We start from the raw sequence: 26,084 nt of genomic DNA on the forward strand, positions 1-26,084 counted from the left end.
CTTCTTTATGAAACTCTTTGAACTAAAGAAACCACAATAATGGACAGATACATATTACCACTAGTCCATCGGACAAATTTATACTGTATATCAATATATGACAGTACAATGTGCGTTACATCATTTAAATTATCCTTGATGCTGACTACATTAATTTGTGGTTTACAGCTGAATTGACTTATTAGAACTGGTTGGTCTTCCCTTGACCTGGTGCCTGATATATAGTAGTCGTTTCTACAGAGTTGTAATTCTTTTGGTGCATTGCAAAGTGTGAATATGAGACAAGAAATGCTGATTAAAACAGAGTTAAGCAAAAGACCCAATTAGTCACAATTCTTAATAAAAGATGTGTCAGTCTGTGGCAAGAGATACCCAGTGAACAGAAAACATTCTCACAATGTGGCTGGAATGTTTTGTGCAATGTAATAACATGCACAAAACATTCCAGTAACATTGTGAGAACAGGTTGTGTTAGTTGGGTAGGTGGTGACTCTGCTGTCCTGGCCGCAGTGGGGAGCTCAGTCCACCACCGGGAGGCCAGAGCAGAGAAGAGATGTGACTGAGAAGAGGGATATGTTAGGGAAGTGATGGTAAGGTGACCAGAGGAGGCAGAGCAGAGTGGTCTGGCAGGAGTGTAAGGTTTGATAACAAATTGCAGGTAAGATGGTGCAGTATCTCTCCATGGATTTGTATTTTATTTGGGCCACACTCAGTAGCCCGTGGAGGTGGACGAAGACAGGATAAGCATTGAGAATGAGCTGGTGGGGCCTGCATGTAGGGAGAACAGCAAGGAGAGAGTGGCAGCAATCCAGTCCAGGATGTCAGAAGGGCCTGGAGAGTCAGATGGGTAGCATATGTAGCAAGGATACCACAGACTTTGAGGATGTTGCATAGATAAGAATGGCAGTTTTGAGTAATTGTGTAATGCTTGTAAAAGGCAGCTTGCTATCCAGGACAACACCAAGATTCTGTGCAGTCCAAGATGCAGACACTGTGCTCTTATGAAGGGTAAGGAAAAGATTCTTGAGAAGGGAGTATGTAGCTGGTAGATGGAGTAAATCAGCCACTCAGCAGTCACTACAGATATCCATTATAGAAGTACATATGTGCCCTTTGATATATGACTGTTACACAAACACAGGTATAAAAAAACACTGTCCGGGGCCTGAATTTTTTTAAAAATATGACACGTTTCACAAAATGTATAACTTGAGTGCAAGTTGATCAGCCACTATACTGAATGGGTAGCCTTATCAACCTCTTTTTCAACCTCTCTTTTTTTTGGTCTTGGTCTATATCTGTCTTTCTTTGCCATTTTTCTCCCATTTTCTCAACAATTTAGTCGTTATACCAATTCCCCGTGTGAATCACGGTCCTGGTCGATGCGCTATCCTCCGTTTGGTCTGGGGAGGGCGTAGACTACCACATGCCTCATCCGATACATGTGGAGTCGCCAGCCGCTTCTTTTCACCTGACAGCGAGGAGTTCCACTGGGAGAGCGTAACGCTATCTCCCCCAGATCCCCTCTCTGCTGAACAGGAGCCCCGACCAACCAGTAGGAGTCGCTAATGCAACGATCAGGACTCATACCCTCACCAGCTTCCCACCCGCGAACACTGCCAATTGTGTTCGTAGGACTGTCTGACCAAGCCGGAAGTACCACTGCCAGGGTGGTAGGCGAGTGCTTATACCTCTACACTACTCAGACTACTCAGGTCTATATCTATCTTAAATGGTAAAATTGCATTGTGAATAGTATTTTAATGTAACCTATGAAGTTATATGTCACATTCCTTAAATCTTGCAATCCATCACTTTAGACCCTGGATTCTCTTCAAAGGGGAATATCTGAGGTTGCTGGAGTGGAGTAAGGATAACAAAAGGGATATTTCCTGTCCATTTGTCCATTAGAAGACATTTAACATGTTTGCTCAGTATTTGCAATAAATCACAACTGAGTCTGATTTCTCTTTTTCAAGTTATTATGAAGAAGTGGAATTTTGGTCATTTCAAAAGTTGCAGTCTTGCTAGTGGTTTTGTTCCAACTATAGTTTTTAAAGTAATGATCAGGGGGAAACAAGCCACTCGTCAGGTATTTCTTTTTTTGTTTTGTTTCAGATTGGTGGTAAATTATGCACTTCCATGTTTTTCAAGTATTCAGATCCAGTTGCTCAGTCTGAGTTTATATCTCTTATGAAGCTGTGTTTGCTGACAGATATCTGCTGGGTGGCTCATCCTGTTAAGGCACTGTTTCTGTGTGTGTGTGTGTGGACCAGTTTGGTATTGAATTTGAGGTATCGTAATGCTGACTGTGACCTGCTGCCTTGAGGACAGTGCATAATTGGCCATTGTGTCACCTAATAATAATAATAATTCTGTACATTTATGTAGTGCTTTTTCATTGTGATGGATAAAGCTTTGTATTACTTGTCCAGGAGAGTTTTGATTTTTTTTTAATTATATTTTTTATGTTAGAGTGGAAGATTCTCTCTCTGTTCAAGCTGCATCGATTCTGATAATATCTCCTAGCAACAACAACAGTAGCCATGTCAATGTTGTCCTGCTGAATCAAGGCAATTAAAAACATATGCAGTTATCTTCTCCACATTAGTGGCATTTTCCCAATCACAAATACAACTTCAATAATTAAAAATAAGATTATGTACATTTATCTATAGAGTATCTTCTAATATTTTCTGCCTAATACTTGAGCTCCAAAATTGCATACGCATTATGCCTATGCAACTTTGAAAAATATCTCAAGGAATAAATAATTTTGATTAATATTAATTACGAACTTTGAAAATGGTTTTCCACAATTCAAGTATAAGTGCATATTTCACTATGTTGTAGAGCCTGTGGTAGAAAAGTACAGCTAATTTATACGAAATTATTTAGCCAACTGTGATTCACAAATGAGATAGTATTAAAAGTTACAAAAATACATTTTCCAAGAATCAGTATTTGAAACAATACTTAATTATTGGTTGCACAGTAGATGTGGATCAAGACACCATAATTCCCCCACTGAATTCAAGAGCTCAGACTCTCGTTGAACCCCATCAATCTACAGCTGAATTTTCACTTCTTTGTTCAAAAAAGGTTAAGATTCACATCCAATTCACATTTAACCCCATTAAGCTAACAGTGGAAGGTGAGAAGTTTTTGAGCAGTGTCAAGGTCATTTGTTCATTGCTTGACAGAAGCCAACACAAATGTAGATACACTACTGTACCATTGAATGGGATCTTGTTAAAACATCTACCTTTTTGGACTAGCATGGCAGACACACTGCACAGAAGCATTGTAGACAAAGGTAACTGTTTCTCTGCCAATTCTTCTGTAGCTGAATTGCTAGTTTTCTGCTGCCACTCAGATGGCACTGTTAAGATACTATTTTGATATGTAAATTTGCACACATTAATGTTGCTTTTTTGCTGGCTTTATAAACAGTAATCAGAGAGAATCTGCCTCTTCTTCCTCCCTGGAGAAATTCCTACTGATGCATTAAGATAACATCTTAACATCATCTTTTACTGATATTACCCTTTGATGTGTAAAATGAAATTAATAGTAGTCTCACATTTACTAAAACGTTGCTGGATTTTGCTGTTAGGGGTTGCTTTGTTTTACACTATGAAAATAATGATTACATTACATTACAGATAAAACTTTTTAAAATCCTTTAAATTATTTAGAGGTAAAAAGTATTACATTAATTTATTTTCAGTAGGTCAGTAAACATCAAAATGTATTTGGGGTGTGGATACATAGTATAGCAATTTTCTTATGAGTAACATGTTTTGCAGTTTCAGCTCAATATGTTTTCTTGAAATACTACAGGGATGTCACAACACAATTCTGTTAATCTTACACACTTCCTAACAGCTAAGTATGCCACAAACTACCAGGTTCACTTAGCTTTTACTCTTGTGAAAAAGCTCTCAGTGCATTTTATTTTTAAGTCCACAGGAAAGTTTCTAATGATTCATACAGTGATGTACACAAAGTGCATAATGTTGATGCTTCCAAGTTAAAGATAGCCATTTCTTGCCATTTGTCAAACGCTAACTGGGTTTTGCAATTAACAATCAAATATAAATCTGTTATGGTACTGAACCGGAGGTGAATGTAGACCAGGAATCAACCCTCTGAATAAATTATATTTGTGTAGCAGTCTTTGCCTTACAGCAGTTCACCTTACAAATACAGTTTCATATGAAAAACAATGCTTCCAATAGATATAAAAAACTTTTTTTTTAAATTTTGATGCTGGAAGCAGATCACGGTGTTACATGAAATTAAAATCCTATCATTTTCATATTCACCCTAAAAATGTACACGCATATAGTGAGTATGTGAAGGAAATTGTGGATTTAAGGGTAACGTTAAACCAGGAAGTGAGGATTTAACAAAGGTGGATGCCGTGTGTGTCTGCGACCCCAAGGCCAAACGACATTGTCCTGGGAAAGCAGCGGAGTGTAGACTCCTCTTTCATGTACCACTGCCTATCGTAGGCCCGTCAAAGCGAGGCTTAACCACATCTGAAGCGCACACATGCAGAAGTGAGACGATTTCAGTGAGACGATGAGTCTGACGGGTGCCGCATTCATCAAAATCAAAGGATAAGCTGCTTTTCATGTGAAATCAACTCATGATTAACATTTCATTTCAGAGGAGAGAGTTAAAAAGGAACTGTACCTTTAAGGACATACTTGAGAGACAAGGGTAGTCGAGGTTTAAGGATTCTGTCATTGGATTAAAGTTCTGGGGATAACCCTAAACCCAGAAAGGTGTTCACTACTTTGGAAAAGATGGGGTTGTGGATCACAGCTTTGATTAAAGTCTTGTCATCCCCATGTCATATCTCTACTATCCTACTCTACCATTAACTCTATATAGTGGCTATACAGTGTATATAATTAGCATAGTGAAATGTGATTTAAAATACATTTTTATTTGGCCTGATTTAAATTTAAAAAAATTCCTGCACACTGTGTCTTCACATAAAAATACATAAAGACTAGAGAACATGAGACAAATACACACTTACGCAAAGCAAAAGCTAAATACCAGTGTTCCAGTAAAGAAACCTGAGACTCAGATTTTCCAAAACCTCTTCAAATTTCAAACTATGCGCTTTTCTGTTGTTGCCCTCCAGGTACAAAAACTTTCCACTTTGCCTGCAAACACACACTGACAGGAAGTGATGCTTTTGTTAAGGGGCCTTCAACTGCTAACAGCTGTTCCCCGTGCCTGCGCTGCAGAAGGGGTTAAACATTCAGATCTGAAACCCACAACATCTGGAGCATGGCTGCCCTCTATCTGGTCAGGGCCCAAACCCTGATGGGACCTCAAGCACTCCATCAGTCATTAGTGTTGGGAAAATGGTTACTCCCTCCAGCCTCCCAACCCCCCTGGACTGGACAGGGGTAATCAGGGCTGAGGGTATCCGTCGCTCCCCCACTGAACTCCAATCAATACCAAAAGAGGCCATTAAAACTACGCTGGACCTCATTCGCTGGTAATTACATACCCCTGGATTAAATGAGCACCAGCTAGCTCAGTGCTATTTGCAGTAATTAGTCTGGAATGTGAGCTGTCAACATGCAAAATCCTGCTCCCCCCTACCTCCAAACACAACAACAAGCACCTTCCCGTCCGCACTGGAAAACATTAACTATGCTTTTTTCTCTCTCTCTTTCTCTTTCTTTTTTTCCTTGGCAACTCATGTCAAAACAAGGTCCCTTGGAACAAAATCTTAATAATTAACCGGCAAATTTTAACATGATCACTAGTGACACACCTACTCTGATAATTATTGCTTTGAGGACATTTGCTAATGAAATTAATGCATTCATTGCCCTAATGCATTAGCATAACTCATTCAAATGGCCCATATTTGAGACCTAGTTGCAAAAAACATCAGCAACAAACATGGCAAAATGAAATGGTGAGGGCATTGAATGGGAAGCTGCATTAAGAGAAGTGCAGTGAGTTTTGGAGCCATAATGGCTAAAGGCTCTTAATTTTAACCACTGGTGAACAGAATAATACATTACTGAGTGATAGCAGCTTAAAGCCTCTGATTATTATTATCATTATTGCCATTGCTTATCTGGGCATGCATATTTTATAAGCATTTAGGATGCTTCTATAATACACAAATTAAAACATAATTATATTGATGCATTACTCATCTGTAAAGTATTAACATCATTTCATTTAATAAAGATGCAAGCACTGTCAAAAACTTAGCGAGCATCCTATTCTATCAGTTACTAGGCTGTTTGGCTACTCACTGGGATGCCTTTTCAAATGGAAGGTTCGACATAAATATTTGATTATATGAGACTCCATGCTGGATGGAGTGCTTTTGGAATGGGATTCTGAATTTTAACAGCAACGGCAACAAGAAAAACAGCAGCAGCAATATGCTCACATGTGGCCCAGAGAAGTGGAGAAACATATCCTCCCAGAAAATTGTTTTCCTCGCACCCCAGTCACCCTACACTTGCCCCAGGCCACCACCGTAACAATAGCTGAAAATGACTCCAATTTAAAGGGTATTGGTTTACATTATGGTGGTCAGGTGGGGGAATCTGGAAGCCATTAAGAAGTTTTGAGGCTGTGCGGCTATGCGAAGCTTGCGAGACAACGTGCCTGCTGACATTCTGAATGTTTTATCCAAGTTTGCGGGCGCTAGCAGGCCTATTTTTACTGAGGTTGGGGTAAATGCACAAACTATAACAAGGCAGTCTACTGTTTCACATGAGCAGTAAGCTGCTGGCTAACACCGAACCAGATGGAGCATGTTTAGGGATATGATGAGTCTTAATACTGAATCCGGTCGGGTTTTTGTGTTCCATGGGCAGATCTGTCAATTCACAAATAAAGCCTTAGAATGTCCTTTAAAATCTTCCAAAATTAGGGTTTTAAATATAGTAAACATTGATATTATTGACTAAAAAACACAACAGGATTTATTCTGCCTATTCTTTCTGCCAGCACATACCATCGCAGCTCTGATATAGGGTGGCAAAGCCAACAACAAGTCAAGCGTCCATAAGCGTGATAGTTCCACCCACAAAGCCAATGAATGTGCTGTCTGGCACACTCAGGAGGTTTATCTATGCAGGAAACTCACTGTAGTGTGGTATAGACAAGGTTTTATTCAAACTTCTGGAGGGTCTTTGGGCACCATTTTGAGTCAACAGATCAGATTCATGTCACTGTTACATGATCATGGCTGGACAGACTGGTCACATGGTAACTTGGGCAATACACCACTTCCTGTCCTATAAAATGTGCATTCCCTTCTCTGTTCCACTTGTTTTTGCTGCTCTTCCTTGTCTGGTCACCAGGGGCCTGGAGGACATGCATCACGACATGGCCTCTAAAAGGACAACTAGGCCAAAATCCCGAAGGTCTGCAGACATAAAGGAACACGGTCAGACCCACTATCTCACAAGAGTTATAGTCACGACCAGTGGGTTCTAACACTAAGTAAACATGTTATCCTGAAAATAAGCTAAAGGAACTGATCCACCGCGAGGTCAGTTTATTTACTAACTTTTAATTGTTATACAGCACAACAACCCGTAAATATGTGTAGCCTATGTACCTTCCTGCATCAGCAAACGAGCATAGATTCCAGCTACCAGACTCCCTTTGCCATACCAGCAACAATCTACAGACAGCACAACGAAGACCCAGAGATGCTGGCCAAGCCAGTTTCCTTAAAGCAACAAAGCACATGACACCCCACACAGACTAATCTTCACTCCAGCAGTAAGACTGACAAACATCCAGGCATTAGCTTAGGAAACCACAGTTTGTTCTTTATTTTCAATGAAGCATGTTATTGATTGCATTTAATGTTGTGCTTCGATTATATTAATAATATATCAATAATATCTAACCTGATATATGTTCTTGTGTTAAGAATGACAAAGTGTGCTCAGATTAGCTAGGCGTAGCTAACTCCTGTAGCCTAGCTCTCTACACAGCCATTTCCCTGGTTCCCCAGGCCAGTTTAGCCTCAAATACTAAACACTGGTTCATACTTTGCTCCATCAGAGGAGCCTTTGTTCTCTCCTGCACCACATGTGCTGGTTAACACACGACTATACACACACACACACACACACACACACACAACACTCTAGTCCCCTTTTCATATCCTCCCTTATTTAGCCATCAAGGGTTTTAGTTTAAATGTGTTTGTTCATTTAATATATTCTATTATATTAAACCTCAGTCAGTCATCAGTCTACTTACTATTTGGATAAATTCTTGAGCCTACCACCTTAAAGAATTGACTCATCTTGTTACGTTTTAGGTTATTTTAATATGTAATGTTGAAATTCATAATTTGTGATTTAACAATTAATTTTATGAGACTGATTAATTTTCAGACTGATTATTCTTTTGCACCATTTGATCACCGCATGAGGTAATATTTATTTATATCCCCTTGCATTCCTTGGTGCCCATGTGTAAGGATTAAGGCGGACACATTTTAATTACCTGTCCTCACCGTTCTATAATTAGTAGAGGTATTTCCCCCTACTCTCCTGTAAGGCATTTCAGAGTCATTTGAGGTCATGGGACACAAAATGATTGCTCATCAAAACAACAAATCACAAAGACATAACTGCACAAATCATCATCCCAAATGAAGAAGACACAGAAAACAAAAATATGCAACAACACAAATGAACTTCACAGTACTTAACAATACAAAAACAACAAAGAGGAGAAAGGGAACTCAAGAACAAACCAGGAATAATCATGAGACTAGGGCTTGTAAGGTGTATAAACCAACATTTAGGCCAAGCAACAACTAAGGGAGTATATGGAACCTAAACACGCTGACAAACAAGTGAAGCAAATGAACTAACACAAGTGAGAACAAAATAACCTAATTACTAAATGCTTAGGCAACCAAGTGAACAGACAGTAAGCTAGTGAAAAACACTTGTACCTTATAATTAACTCAATGGAAAAATAATGACATAAAGAGTTGACTGCACATGCAAAAATAAAACCACAATGTGTGAACTGGTGCTTTCTAGCGGTGTGAAGCAGGAACTGTTACACACGCATCATCCTATATTAATGCAACATTTTAGGAGTAAAATGTTACATGACATAATGTAGTGTTTCCCATGTCTGACTTAAAATATGTTGGTCATTTTGTATTAATAAAAGCATTTTTATGGAGGCTTAACAGTGCGGCGAAGGGAAACAAACATCGGTAAGTCGAAACACTTCTTCACAGTAAAATTATTTAAGGCCATTCCAAAGATACCTCAGCTGTTTAAACAGGGTTCCAGTGTGGCACCCGTGAGATATACTGTACGTTTGTGTTTTGGGGTCCTACAATGTAGTAAGACCACTGTCTATGCTACAACGCACAAACCGCAGCATACAGCGAGGAAGGCAGTTTACTGTCATCAGCAGCAAGCAAAGACAGCCTTTGATGCGGTGTGAGTCCTGAAAATACTTGGTATGCAATGTGAACTAATACCATTGTTATTGTATGCGTCTTTGTGTTTGCAGGAAGGCTCATTGGAGACATCATGACCAACAACTAACCTAAAATAAAACTATTCCGACCACAACATAGAGCATTTCCAATCAAATAAACTCTAGATCTAGGCCTTCCCCTTCTCTAATTAGAAGGTCTGCTGTGACTTCAGAGAACATCAGAAAAGTTTGATAATTAACAGAAGAAAAAAAAAAAAACAATTGACCAAATGTATAAATGCTAAAGTAACCAGGCAATGTAATCATTTAAAATTCAACAGTGTGGTTTTTTTCTTTTTCTTTTGAAAATGTCATTTTTCTGGTCACTTTGTGCCATCTGAGAGGGTGACTTTTTCTTTGAAATACGCATTCGGCAATTTGATGATACCAAGATGGTAACTAAAGGTTAAAATGGAGGACAAATGTGGAAAAACACCGTTGTGCCCTGCCGTAATTTCAGCCCGTGGTGCAGACATGAATACATACTGTGTATCAATAACAAAGGCCTAATCTGGTAGATGTTTGCATTGTAATGCACCTGCCTGCCGGGGACTTTGTGATGCCACATGAACATCTACTATTTCGCACAAATGAACTTGCCTGCCGAACTGGTGAGGCATCGGTGGGCGAATTTGCATTGGAAATGCACTGCAAAGGCATGATAAATTTGGGTTCATGAAATGAATACGGATTTGGACATTATGTAGGCAGCATCCCATGCCAAAAACTCTGCTTTATTCAGGGTCTCTCCATCAGTGGGATGCTGTGGCACATTAATAAGGTATAAAAACAGCTTAAACTGTATTACCAGCACAGCCTCTCTGAAATTCGTCGAATTAGAGGGAAAACAAAGAGCTGATTATATATTAGTATTATGGCTCCTCCGCAGCTGAATCTGTTGTATGAGTTGATATTTCTTGTTAATGAGCTAAATGGTATCTGCTATGGGAGCCACCCAGTCTATTCCCATTAAATAGAATACTGCTGCAATACCATTGTTCTGTGTAAACGGGTTTCCAAAAGAATACATACCAGTGGGCTTTTCATACAAAGTTTTCCTTGAATATTTGAATTAGAGAAAAAATATTATTATAAACAATTTATATATTTCGCATTTTGGAAAAATGACCAGAGCCTAAATCACATTGCTCCTAAAAAATAAATAGCCTTTTAAAGCCATCTGTCCGGGCACGGGAAGGTGTGGCTTAACTGCTACACAGTGCATGCACACAGTGCTTGCAGGTCCATAGCCATCCCTGTCTCATATAAGGGGGGGGGGGGGGGGGGGGGGGGGTCATGAGGCTCTCTGTCTGGCACGCCTCCTCGTGGCGGCCGAGGGAGGGGCTCGGCCTCTAGAGGGGGCTGAGGTCCCCACCAGCGCGCCGCTCCACACTGCTAACCTGCATGCGGTGCCCCCGCTTCACGCGGCATGTGTTCAGGCATGTTCAACCCTGCTAGTAGGTAGCATTAACCTGCAGGAGTCACACATGGACCCCTCGCAAGGACTTGCCTCCCTATGCACATACTTACACATACGCACATACACATGCCTTTCCGGGTCCCTGCAATGTCACACTGTGGAAAATGTGTGCACACATCCTGCACTGGACGCTCTTACCTCTGCGTTGCACACGCTGCACTTTGGCTTTTCTTCGTTTCCGAGACCCTGTAGAGAAGATGCAGCAAACAGGATGTCACCAGTGGTTTAACAGTTTTTTTTTTTTTTTTAACGGCATTATAATGAGGCGTTTATGCGGTGATTATATTCCTACACGGCCATTTTGTGAACCTGTTTAAATGCAGGGCAGTCATTTTAACCAAGGAATGACCGTAAATGTGACTTGCAGAGTCTCAAATGTTGCTTTATAATAGTTTCAATACAACAAGGAAAATCAATTTCATATCAATTAAAATAGAATTCCCAAATCTGGAGCTGATGAGCTTCAACAAAAACCGAATATTTTGATAGATGTTAATGTCGCATAATTACCGAACGGCACTATTAGACTGCCTGGTTTACAATGGAGCTCTTACCCCTAGTGGTATCTCCCAAATGCTGTGAGCGTTTGGTTAATGGATGTAAAGCAAGTTGGCTTCCCCCTGAACAGCATTACCAACCCAAGAGATAGGAGGCAGAGTTATCTAAATGTATTACTCTGACAACATGCAATTAAAATGGCACATGCACACACACACAAAGGACAGCGATGACTTCGGTAATTAAGGAACCTAATTAATGAAAGCACCTGATGAGTGTCTGTAGATGTGTTGTGTATAATATGGGAACAAGCCAGAAAATTCTGCTTAATTTTCCCAGGGCAAAGATTTTACCATGCAATATTGCATATCTTGTGACAAGAATAAAATGACAATACCTATTTTAAACTGGTAGATCATCATTTTCTAGATGTATCACTAAATGTTAGATGCACATATCCTCGACATGTTCCAGCAGTTATGTTCAACATGTTCTGCCAGTTATGTTCAAAACATTCCACCAGTTATGTTCGACACAGTCTGCCAGTTATCCTCAACACGTCCTGCCAGTTATGCTCAACACATTCTGCCAGTTATATTCGACAAATTCTGTCAGTTATCCTCAACATGTTCTGCCAGTTATGCTCAACACATTCTGCCAGTTATGTTTGACAAATTCTGCCAGTTATGTTAAACAAATTCTGTCAGTTATCCTCAACATGTTCTGCCAGTTATGCTCAACACATTCTGCCAGTTATGTTTGACAAATTCTGCCAGTTATGTTAAACAAATTCTGTCAGTTATCCTCAACATGTTCTGCCAGTTATGCTCAACACATTCTGCCAGTTATCCTCAACATGTTCTGCCAGTTATGCTCAACACATTCTGCCAGTTATGTTAGACAAATTCCATCAGTTATCCTCAACATATTCTGTCAGTTATGTTCAAAACATTATGCCAGTTATGTTCGACAAATTCCGTCAGTTATCCTCAACCTGTTCTGCCAGTTATGTTCAAAACATTCTGCCAGTTATGTTCGACAAATCCCGCCAGTTATTTTAGACAAATTCTGTCAGTTATCCTCAACATGTTCCACCAGTTATCCTCGGTGCATTCCACCAGTTATGCTAAACACATTCCACCAGCTATGCTCAATATCCCTCTTGCCACAAACTCCTCAACACATTCCACCAGTTATCCTCGACATGTTCCGCCAGTTATGCTCGACATGTTCCTCCAGTTACAGTATGCTTGATACCCCCCTCCCACCGATAACTCCTCAATACACTCTGCCATATTTTCATGAACCTGCACCTCTTTCTAATGTACCCTTCAGCAAGGCACTTAACCTTCAGCTAACCTCCAGCTGTATGAATGGATTGTATGTAAAAATGTGTATCTGTATATAATCTGTATAACTTGCTCTGGATAAGACCATTTGGTACATGACAAAATGTAGTGTGCGTACTGGTTAGCAATTAGAAAAAGCTATTTTTTGACCAATACTCAATAATGGAAATTTCCCATGATGTAAACAGAAGCATACAGTTGTACTCCTGTCCAGAGAAGCAGAAGGGACTCACTCTTCTGATGCTTACTACTATAACCAGGATGATACTGTTTGAATGTTGCTTCTGGTCTACCTGAATCAATTTCTCACTGGGAGCCAGTATTTGTACCCAAGACCTATAGAGAACTGACAGATGGGCACTTCTCATGGCTTCCTGCAGAAATAACTGCAAAGAACACAGACTTTCACTCATCACAAACAGGAACTGCTGCACCCAATGATGTCATGTTTACATACAGAATTGAGCATCTCACAGCCACACAATAATCCTCCAAAGTTTGTGTTATTTTGTGTGTTCATCTTATCTTCACCTTCTGCTTCTCATAGTTCCCCTGCCAATTCCACTTTCAGAAATGCCCAGTAAATGCAGGAATACTTCTTAATCCTAACCCAATGGTCAATATCTAGCACCTGCTCCAATATAATTCAACTAACAACAACAGCTGTCCATAGCAACCAACTGTAGGACACACACATTTGTTTTTCTTTTTTTTTTTACATATCTGTCATATCTTTTTTCTACTATAATGCCCCTCTCTATGTAGTTGCTGACAGACTAATCTTGCTGACACATCATGCATTGACATTCTCAGTTATCTGAGGAAGTTGCACTTGTGTCAAATGCATGAGCATTGCCGCCATCGAACGTGTACTTTCGACCAGAATTTACGACCCTATTTACTGATGTTATTCCCATAGACCTAAATGTAGATGCCACTTTAGTCTCTGTTCCTATTGTAACACTAGCCAGTTGAGCAGTCTTTGTGACTGAAGCTCCTGCCACCCATGCACCAATAAGTAATCCTTTTAAAGTCACTTTTCCTCTGGATATCTTGATCCAAAATCAAGGTCAAATGGGTCTGCTCAGCATTTTTATACATGATACAGAGTATGATAGGATGTTAATTGCTGAATTGTATCATTCAGTACACCTGTATGAAGCATTCATTATGATTCTCCACTAGGTTATTCAGATAAATAGATATACCATCTATTTATAAATACAGTGCCCTGAAATGGAATGACATATACAACATAATGGCTTGCTTGACTTCATGGGCACAACTCTGGTCCTCTTGTTGACAAACACCAATAACAGACTCCAAGGCAATCAAGGAACAAATGAACACAAATGACTAATCAGAAACACCAGTGAAGCCATTTGTCCCAAACATTATGGTGCCTGGAAATGGGAGGACTATGTATAGAAATTTCTAAAATCATAAAAACATCTAAACTAACCCCACAAAATTCCCTTGGGAAATAGAGTTTGCATTTAAGGCTATCAGTCTTGAATGTAAGAAATAATCTTTTTTTTATGTTACTTTAATATTCATTTAATACTGATTGGATTACACTTTTTGGAAAGCACATTATTTATCTCCAAAAATAGTTTCCATAAACAGCATCAGAGTAAAACAATATGGTGTTCTTTTATATAAACTTAAATACATATTTAGGTCTTGGTATGTAGAGGGACTGATTGCAGTGGTTTGAAATTGACATTTGAAAGAACACTATATTGAAGGACTCATTTCTCCATTTGATCCTGTACAATTTTAAAACAATTAGAGAGAGGAACATGAATGTCCCATTAATAAAGTTTGGTGTCCCTCACATTTGTGGTAATTCTAGTGCATGACACAACCTTGTACATTGCTAAGAGTATCAGACCTCTAGGATCCCACTCCACATAATGAGGGGCATAGTTCGAATCTTCTGGATCTCACTCCTCAGTCACTGATTCTGTCCATATGGTTAAATCATACCTTGAGGTGGGTGTTTTTAAAAGTGCATTCTTCATTCATTATAATTCTTAATTAATTTCCTTCTGTGTTGTTTGTCTCTTGAAGGCACATTACAAAGAGACAATTAAGGACAACTAACAACTGCACTGTTAAGAGGCATAAAGTAATTTGAATAAAATGTATTTTTTTACATGATAACAGTTAATGGACTGTAGAAATGATAGCAAAAACTAACCAAATTCAAAACTGCAATAGGTTGGTAATAATATTTTAAAATGTGTTTCCTTTAAAAAAAAATGAAATAAGAAAATGGAATTTATGTCCTTTTTTGTTTAAATTGCTTTTAAGAGGAGTACAACTCATGCTAGTGCTCTCCACCGGCTGGTGAGAAGCACTTACAAGTCAGATTGTTATTCAATTACATTTCTGGCTTCATAAAATGTGGTTAAGAAGCACTTTAGATCTACATGCATGACCTGCTTTTGAGATGGCTATCAGACACAAGTGACAGGTCACTTGCTGATTGCTTTGGGTGGGGGTGGGGGGGTGGGGGGGCACTTAAAAAAATCACTCTGCTGCCAAAAGTTCTGAAGTAAACCAGCTGCACATCTCACCACGCAGATTCAGGGGCATTTGAGAAAGTTGAATCGGTGAGTGCATTTTGAATGCAGATAGAGATGCACTCAAGGGAAGTGGCCAGCTTGTTTCAGCCCTGTGTTGTTAGGCCTCTTTTCCAATGGGTGAGGCCCTTCACTTTAAGAGCAGAGACTGCACAGATGAAAGGTCTCAAGTTGCTGTTATCTGCCGCTTGAGCGTCCGTCAAAGACACTGGTGACTGAGCTGTTGTGGGGGCAGAAGACCATTAACACCTGAGTGGGTTTCGCCTGGTATCCCCAGCACAAGAAAGTAACTAAGCTCCGAACATAAAAGGACATTTTATTAAAGTCACACACTGTACAGTTCACTCTTTTTTTCTCATGCCACCAAATAGGGCGTTAGCGCAGATAAAATCACTGGAACATTGTGTCAGCATGAGGTGTGAAAGTCTAAAACTTCACACCTCAGCAGTTTACGCCTATTTAGACTTGTTTGTTTGAGCTAGTGTCTAATGTTAGAGTGAGATAAGTGAATTCAGACTCTGAGTTAAGCACATCGCATCCATGCACATTTTCACACAATAAAGTTGGGACAGTTAGTGTTCTTCATCAGGGAATGTTATGTAACTTTTTCATTTTTATTTATAATTTTTATTTTTTTTATGTAAAAGGCTTAGAGTGACACGTGTGACATGTATTTCAATGAATGATGTAAAATGTATGATAATGTAATTCCAAACAGTTGGCTAGGTAACTTTAGCTGTCCCACCAGTTTCCACTTCAGATCTTTGGATTATTGACCAAGAACACAGCAAATCACCTTTCTTTTGTTTGCTGTAAAAACGAAGAAGTGCTGCTCCATTTTGTGTTCCGTAGGCCTCTCTCCATTTTTGTTTTCTTGTAGTAGAGAACTTACAAGTTATTTACGGTTAACTACATGTATATGGTCTGGCTGTGGTTACATTGAGCAGTGGCACAATCTGCTGTCATTTGCAAAGGGGGTTCTGAAAACTGGTTATTTGAAGCTGCTATAGTTTCTAGACTTATCTTAAAATATTGTAAAGGCTGTTTCACCTATTTTTGTATTCAAAATATAAAGTGGGGGAAACAAACACCATTTCCGAGGTGGTTTGCAGCATCAATATGATCGATGATCAATGTTATCCTTGGTTCGACACAAAAGCCTTCCAAGGGATAGCCATAATAATCTGGACTCGCATCAAGTTGTTCAAGTAGAAAGAAAATATGGGCTGTAAAATCAATACGTAAATGGACTCACAGCTTCGACTTATGGCGTATATTTTCTTTGTTGCAGAACTGCTGAGTTCAGATTGTGCATTAGCCCCACAAATGCCGAAAAGTATTTTGACGGCTTACTTACAGATGACTGGGCCCCAAGCGAGCATTTTGTGTGTTAAGGGCCTTTTTATTTATCAAATGTTCAGATTCATCAAACTTGCGTAAGGATCTCTGGATACTTGAGTGTGTGTTGATACTGTAAATCTCACTTAGCTATGAAGGATCTCTGGGTACTTGAGTGTGTGTTGATAAATCCCACTTGGCTATAAATTACAAATGTAATATGCTTTGAATTACTGTAATGTTAAAAAGAAGTCATATTTGGTTAAAGCTACATCTAAAAATGCACCTTTATCAAATGCAATGGGTTTGAACATAAAAATAATAACCATTTATCGCCTATAATTCCCAGCTAAAAACATTCTTATATTCGTATATAATTTCAATATTTACAAATTATGTAAACTAAAGTGCAGACAAGGAAATATGAGGCTCTACTTTCATGACACCAAACACCAGTGCTAGTGTAAAGGCAGTTGATTTTTCTATTGGAGTAGTGCGAAGTGCATATTATTACAGTTGTGCTGAGTTCTATGTTCATGCCTGTTTTTAACAATTGTGCAAAGTGAGTGAAAAGGAGGCAATGCTTGGGAATGTGGACTGATGCAAGTGTACAGGGTAATAGTCTTTAAAATAAATTAATGGGTAATAATTGGTAAGATCTTTTATAATGCTTTTTCCAAATTTTTGCCCAATTTGGAATGGCCAACAGTATACACCAGCCACACATTGCTGTAGCTTCCACTATCAATCCAGGAGAGCACTGATACGCATAGTCGGTCTGCCTAAACATGTGATGTCCAATTGCTAACTGTTTTCATTCATCCATTCACTGGAACATTGACAATAGGATGCACAACTCAGCAACCATCCGGTGAACATTTTAAGTATTATATTTTTGGTCATCTAATCACAGCTCAGACAATCAAAATATCAAATTTCATGCAATATCACATTTACACAATTATGAAAATGTGCATATGCAAAATCTGGAGCTATCATAAATATTTGACATTAGCTACATTCATGTTCATATTTTCAAACCTGACTTATCCTAAAAAAATGACTTTATTACTGCTCAGTGCTCCAAGGGATATTTGTCCTTTGCGAATTTGGTTACCATACCTTAAATGTGTATGTTTTGTATTATGAACAGAGTATTCGTTGCTCAAGCAATAATAGGTTATGGTGGTTAAAGCAAAATTGCATTAGCATTATAAATAAATTGCATGATTTCATGGCCATTCACATTCTCAGTAAAACTGACTTCATTCATTGGTACTCTAAAAATGGTGGCATAAGCCAGAGAGTCCACTTTCAATGAGCCCTGGTAAGGCCTAGCATTACCTTAAGATGCCTCATTGTCCTTTAATAATTGTACTGTGCATTGTGAATTATTTATGAACATTTAACATTCTTGTGGGCACTAATTCCCCTCAACGCATTCTCATGTCTCTCCTCATCTGTATACCCGGTGGTTTTGCTAGTATACTCAGACCTTCTCCGGCATTTTTATTGAGAAAATTTGAAATATATTTGAAATCGCATGTAAATCTTTAAAACCTACCCTTCTGGAACATGTGCGTTTTGCAGAATTCATTATGCGCTGTGGTGACAAGATCAACCACTCTGGCTAAGAGTATACTTAGAAAACAGTGGGTATTGACTGGTCCTTGCTCTGACTAGTGTTCTGCATTTTTTAAAAAGCAGCGGTAGGTGTGGGAGCACTAGAAAACCCACAAAATTCCGAGAAGGCCTCAGAAAAACATGCTTTTGAATTTTTGTCTCTAGAACATAAAAAGATAGAAAATTATGTAAAATATAATAATAGAATAAATTTAGAGGTCCAAACAATTAAACAAGTACAATCAAAACAAATGACAATAAAGATAACAGTTACAACTTAGAGACAGGACCAACACAACATGAGATAAGGGAAGGCATTTGAGAATTTTCTTGACTTAAAAATCTCGTCTTGATGAATTTAAAACAGAATCTGCCATAAAAAGTAATTTCTGAAAAAAGAGAAATGAGCCTAAGCCTCACAATAGAATCCATCTGCTGTTTGTGGGTGCTTTGTTTCATTTTAGAAGAAATGGACAAATTACACACCTAAATGCTTTGCTTAACATCAATCCTGACTTGTTCATGGACCCTAAATTGGCTTGTTTGGGTAATCCAATTCCAAAATCAGTTTTAGTGAAGAAATGACTACTTTTACTTCAGGTCGCTTGTAATGATTAGCATAAATGGTGCCTTGCTGGTGTCCTGTGTGGCTGGGCATCATGAAGTTTAATTAAGGAAAACAAATTCCTGGAACACTTGCATTTCTTCAATCTAATCTGATTTTCTTTATAAAACATGATCAGTAACAATGGTCTCCAAATGTTGGGTAGAGTTATTGTAAAATTGGTGTGTGTGAGTGCATGCGTGCGTGCGTGCGTGCATGCGTGTGTGTGTGTGTGTGTGTGTGGTCGTATGTGTGTATTGATCAAAGCACTGCTTAACTCACACAGCACAGTGACAATGACTCACCTTCTTAATCCAGGTGATGAGACAACGATCGTGAGCCAACAGGTTCTTGCAGTCACAGAAATTCTTCAGAGCATGTTGGTCCCTTAGCTCTCCATCTCGGCATATGAAGCATTCAGACACATCTGGAGAAGGAGATCAGAGTGAACATGAGTGGCATGTCAATCAATAAATTTGATGAAATAAACATTTAAGCTGAGGTGTTGACTGAAAGCAATGTACGCACTTATGGTATACTCAAACTTTTTCAGGTTTCTACCGCCTGTACAAAACTGCTAACGTACTGTTATATGGGGCTAATGTATATGCAAGGCCACAAATGTCATTAACAATAACATTAACTATGCATTGTGCAATAATTTCATTACCACACACAAAAAAAACACACACAAAAAATGCATACACATATGCATGCGCACGCACACACACACACACACACACACACAAAACACACATGCACACACACCCACACACACACACACGCACAAAAACACACGCACACGCGCATACACACACAGACCAAAGTGGGTGTAGATCTTTAAAGCCTTGCACAGACACCCTGTTTATTACCTTGTCAATTTGTCATTTTGTCGCATCTAACAGCAATTAATGTGATCAGTTTGTGTCCCATCATTAGAGTTCTTGCTCATTCAAGGTGTGGGGGAGATACAATCTGAGCAGAAATTACTCTGAAGTGCTATAAACAGGGACAAATTAACTATTTGCAAAAATTAAGCAATTACAGCGGGCAATAAGTCTGTAATGAACAATTAATCAACCATTAAGGCCTAAGTGCTTTAAAAATCATTATCACTGTTTAATTTGTTGTGCAAACATTATGGTCAGTAGCATCAGTTAGTACTGAAATTGTCTTCATAGTCATCCATTTTAGGATGTTCACGGAACAACTTCCATGAAAATGTGATGTATTTTTTATTAGATTATATTATTATTTTTCTGTTTTTTGCATTAAATATTTTTTAAGATATTGTGGACAGGGGAAACCAAGTACATGGTTTAACCATGACCAGACTTGACTTACTGAATCAGTATTATTGCTCAGACTCCATAAGTTTGTTTAATAATTACTGTATGTTTGCACATAACCAGCAAGCACGATAATGTGATATTACGAATTATGTATATTAGTGACCAGTAGCATGCAAATGCGACAAAGATTTCTGTTTGAAGAAGAAACTTGAATAAGTTTACCCTATTACCTGAAGAAAGGTGGCATCACATTCACCACAAAGAATTGACTAAACTTCAGAAGACATTCTTGTTACTTCTGCTTTTCTGTGTGGAGTCTCAGCTTGGCTGCTAATCAGAACCCAGCAAACTAGCGTTTACTGACTGGTTTGGCATCCACAAAATATTCCCCTCATACAGGCGAGGTGCATAATATGGTCATAATCACACAATTAGAAAGCAATCCATTAAGGAGTTGTAATAGCAATAAAGGTTATTGAGGCTTTGATCCCTGCAGAGCAATTATTACTTCTAGTTAATATGGAGGGGAGGGGCTATTGTGGAGCAAAGGGCATATGTGGTGGTCTGAGGTATTATCTCCTGCATAAATCCCGGGCATTCCCCTCCTGGAATCAGTGCTAAAACAGCTCATCAGTTCCTCATTAGTCATGGTCCAGCTGTTGCGGTTACTTTTGAGGGAACTGCACTCTAACTTCCCAGGAAATTCCCAGAAACATACCATCGGATATCAGCAAGTGGAGATCCCTGGTCAAATCTTAATTCTCTGTGTGGGAGGAATTGAAAATGGATGGAGATGACTCATGTTTCACTTTCTTCCCAAAATGCAAAAAAAGGAGAAAAAGATAACAATGAACTTTCATCGCTCCTGAATATTCAGAAAGGCAATTTGGCTCATTAAACAAAAAGGAAAAGCACTGCTCTGTCATCTTCAGTTGCAACCAGAAAAGCACCGAGACACCAATCTCAGTGCTGCACACTTTTGAGATTTGCAGTCTCTATTCTGGTGGGTCCTCAGACCCTTCTCAACGTTCCCACGTCTCGCACTGCCGAAAGGGCCCAGGCGTGGGTGCAGGAGGCCAGCTGTGCATTAATGAGGGGCCTCACACGCACACCCCGTGACTGCAAAATGACCCTTCCCCGGCACGCACTCTCACGCTCATCAGATCCCACTTAATTTCACAAGGTGTTTATTTAATGCAACTGTGACTGAAGCTTTTCTTAATTACGTTAAATACTGTCAACCCGCATCAGCCTCTGCGCTCAGCCGCCGTGGGTCCACGACACAACGCGCTCTCCTTCTCTCCCACCTAGCAACACCGACGCGCGCTGGCAACTTGCCTCCTCGCAACGTGCTGTTCGAAGATCTCCACCAGATTCACTGCAGGGGGCGGAATCTATCATGACCCTATCGTAAGAAGTCTCTTTGACATGTAGCCGAACCACTGGAGAGAACAGTGCATGCGTTCACTGCAGAGCGAGCTCTCCGCCCCCATGTAGAACACGCGGCAAGCAAAAACAAGGATAATAGAAGGCTTTCTAGCTCTCAAAGCACAATTATGTACAGCGGTCTCCTTGTGAGCACATGCTCTTAAATATCGGCTCCTTTCCGCAGCTGACTGAGAGTAAACATAAGTATTTTGTTTCACAATGTTTGGACTCCCTGAACCTGAATAATAATGCTATGTTTCAGTGATATAAAAAGTATAAACATGATAATTGGGGTCTACATAAAGACTGATGTAGACTCACTGAAGGCTGATATATCATGATTTACTTATAATTATAGATCATAATGATCACATAGTGGCCACATTAGTGTTTTAAAGGCGGTGGGTCTATATTTGAGTAGAATTCAGTGAATTTCAGAAATTCCTGTGGCATAATAATTTGTGACATTTGGAATCTTTTCAAATAATAACCAGTTTTGGTTATTGTAGTATAGCTTATGCTGCATGATTTAACTTTAAACATCCAGAAACATTGCACACAACCACAGATATTGCTCAGCAAAGTTCCAAGAAGAAGTTGCTAAATCACAAGGTAGGGGAGAGTGGGTAAATAACGGTTTTTGTATTTGGCTCAATACCTGAAAATATTCTTAGAGATAGATCAATCTTTTTTTAATACAAACAACCTACATCCTTCGGCTATGTTCACACACCACAATGAAATTTCTGAGACATACCCTTAACTAGCAATCTGACCGAAAGTACAGAGAGTGAAATGTTACATTTAACCCTGTCGGTGGGGTAAAAACGTGGCACAGGGTACACCTAACAGTCTTAATAGTCTTAAAAAGTTGACACAAAGTAAAGAAATTCTATACAGTTCCATGTTATATAATACACACAGTCTTTAATATATTTTTGATGATATGTATATGTTTTTCGTGGCCTACCTATATCAGTGAAAATCACAAGACCATTATTCTCTGGTTCTAACGTCTTTTCGATCCAAACAGCTGTATCAGTCGATGTCATGTCACCACATAGCCTAAAGTTAAAGTTGAGTTAAATATTTTTATGAAGATCAGATCTGAGTTGGACAAATCAAATCAATTGGTTAATCAATATTTTACTGATAACAGGCTAACAACCCTGTTTGATTTTTATAACCCCACTGTTGCCTGGCTAGCAACCCCAGCAAGCTAGCATGCTATATCAAAACTATGTGATCTGTTAGTCACTAAAAGACAATCAAATATATTTGTATTCCTTGACATACACACCACACAGTAGCCGAAAAACACTTCCAGTAAAATAAAATTCACTTGCATATAGCCAAAACAGACTGGAATATGTAATATATGCATCTACATAAAAAGTCTGTTACATTTTACCCCGTGTTAGATTTGGCCCCGCTCTCCCCTACATTACAATGAAAAAATAGTACCATTATCAGACTTGTAGAAAAATATTTGCATGATCACATAAGCGGCTTTGTTTTTGATATTGATTTGACTTCTGGTAATCTATTATACAAGTGCTGTTGAACGACAGGGAGGAATTGTATGTCAAACCAGGGAATATTATCAATCAACAAATAAACACTCAATTTATAAAATTATATTGCAGAAATGGTATATAACATTCCATCATCTCAATATAAAATTGTCCAATAATTCCAATTAATATAGGAAGGAAGATGACAAGATAATGATTAGAAAAAAGTACATTAAAATTGCTCAGATCGTAGATCCTAAAATCTTAAAAAAAAAAAAAAATTTTAAGATTGTTGATCTTTATTCTTGTATTTATAAATCGGTACATTTTTTCTTCTATTTACTGCAAACATTCTTCAGAAACTCAGATAACTGTAATCAGTTAAATTTGCACTGACAACTACAAATAATCCATATGCTAATAAACAATGTAATCTTGCATGAAATGAATCCCCTTTTTTGTTCTAAGCTTTGGAAAAAGAGAACACATTCATTCAGTGTAAAGATACGTCTTTTGAACACAGGTGGATTCTTGTTTACAGTATGGCGAACAAAATGTAAGAGAGCGAAATAAAAAAACACACTGAACAATGAAATTACAGACTGAAAGGGGGGATGGAGAAGGAAAATGGAAAGATATTGATATCTCCTGAAGGAGCTGTTATCATATCATTGATAAAGCTCACTTTGCTTTTAGAAGCTCTCATTTAATTTCTGTCTGTATCAGTATGACCTCTGCATCTCTCTTCCTCCATTAATGGCTACTGAGTGTGCGCAGGGCTGCCCATTGTCAGTGACAGTGCTCTGCAAAAATAAGCTGGAGCAGTTAATGGCACATTAGTGGATTTCACATTACTCAGGTTCCCCAGAATTTGTATGCAGTGGTACTTCCAGGCATATAATGAAAACCATAAACAGATTTGGACGGATGCCACTGTAACTAGACAACACAATACAACCAATCCGTTGATTAATGCTAAAAAACCTTTATTCTCTCCTGAATGATCTCAGCTATTCTGCATGAAACTTCAAATGAAGAGAGACTTGAGACAAGGAAGAGATTCACCAGCCAGTCACACCCAGTGTGTGTGTGCGCGTGTGTGTGTTTTAAACAGCCTCAAGAATGTAATGTTCAATTTCACGATGTGATTCTGAGACTTCTCTGTTTAAATATTGTAATTATACTACATTAAAAGTCCTTTGTTACTAGAGAGCTTTCTCACCTATTGTTCACAGCACATAATTCTTATTAAAGAGCATTAATACAAGACAGACCTTCTAATTGCATTTTATACATAATTATATTACAATAGCCCATTTGTTCACTATTTCAATTGAATACATTAAATTCAACACAAACTTTATATGGTTCAGTGATCTCAACTGTGACTGACAAACTCTAGGAGAGAATTTTAAAGAGTGTTCAATTGTATTGTTTGAATTAATGGAAGCTGTATTATTTTCATTACAATGAGCAAAACAACTGTCAAGAGTAATATGTAGTAGCACTACACTCATGTCTTGCTCAAAACATGTCTATACAAGACAAATCAACCCATTGTACTCATTGTCTACACTTTTTATACCTTTTAATGCCAATAAGCTCATCAGGGAATAGCATTAATAAGGAAAACACAATACTGTTTCTACAGTGATCTGAGCAAACACAAATTGCAATTTGAAGGAGTGAGATTGACATATGATTCACGCAACTGGATTGCCATAATCAATGCAATCTTCATGGTGAACTATACCGGCCAAAAGAATTGTCAACAAGTATCAGTTCATTCTAGCATCCCTACTGCTCATGGTGGATGTTGACACAAAATGGCCACTAGATGAGCTCGGGTGAAAACAACTGGGTGGGAGTCCCTTGTGGTTTCTTCACTTGATGATGGATATGTAATATCAGCTCATTAAACAAATCTGTCAAACTTCCAGATGCAAGTCTGGAATCTGTATGGCTGGGGGTTCCCAGGTTCCAGCATCTGCCAACAACAGGACCTGCTTGGTGCTCTAGCTCCTGTCTGGAAAGACCAGGATTCAAGAGCTTGCCACCCACACTGAAGTACATGCACAGGACCCAGAGATAGTGAATGACGAGAGGTTTTGCAGTGAGAAAATCAAAGCCAAAAAAACTGTATACAACTCCAGGGGAGCTCAACCAGCAAATAGAAACCTTCCCAGGAGCTGGATTCCTGAGTGTTCTGGCTTTGTGATACATGTCAGTCCTATTGACACAGGATTTAGAACCCTGTCTAACAGATATTCTTTTCTCAAGGCTGCTCATCTCAGTCTTAGAAATGTGACAAACAGCCTTTCAGTAGAAATAAAAGACTTTCATTGTTGCCATCTAGAGTATAGTATGAAAATGTCTTTTTGGATGCAGATTTTTTTTTCTTCTCAAGTTCTTCGTACTTCGCTAAATTACAACTGGTGAAACAAAGGGAAATGCATGTGTTAATGAGGCTGTTTCCAGAACATGTACTGTTTTTAGAATATCATCTGACTATTCATCTATTTTGACTGTGAGGCTAAAAAAAAATGTGAAAAGAGAAAAATGCATGCACACTAGGTGAAAGGTTGCAACAGTCATACATTGGCAGATCCAACTGACACTCCCCCCTCACCATTTCCATTTGCTAGAAAGTTCCATTTGTTAAAATAATTCGCAAAATATTATTCTGGCATAAACAAATGGAAAAAAGGTGACAGGGCACAACAGTGATTGTTACCGGGCAACACCACATGACCACGTGCATAGTCCGTATAATTATTTCAGGCCACTCCCTGCGAAAGTTCAGTGATATTTTTATATATTTTGATTGTAATTTGCATAA

General features: G+C 38.7%; 1 protein-coding gene across 1 annotated transcript in view; it reads right to left on the reverse strand.

Annotated features, from left to right (window-relative positions):
* LOC118225586 overlaps positions 1–26,084 on the reverse strand; it is a 111,200-nt gene that overhangs the window by 79,181 nt on the left and 5,935 nt on the right. The window contains exons 2-3 of the mRNA XM_035414168.1: positions 19,317–19,438; positions 11,150–11,197 (exon numbers count right to left, since the gene is read on the reverse strand). Of these exons, the coding sequence (XP_035270059.1) occupies positions 11,150–11,197; positions 19,317–19,438 (170 nt within the window). The remainder of the gene's footprint in view (positions 1–11,149; positions 11,198–19,316; positions 19,439–26,084) is intronic.

This window comes from Anguilla anguilla, chromosome 4, assembly GCF_013347855.1.
Source record: "Anguilla anguilla isolate fAngAng1 chromosome 4, fAngAng1.pri, whole genome shotgun sequence".
NCBI classification, from domain to species: Eukaryota; Metazoa; Chordata; class Actinopteri; order Anguilliformes; family Anguillidae; genus Anguilla; species Anguilla anguilla.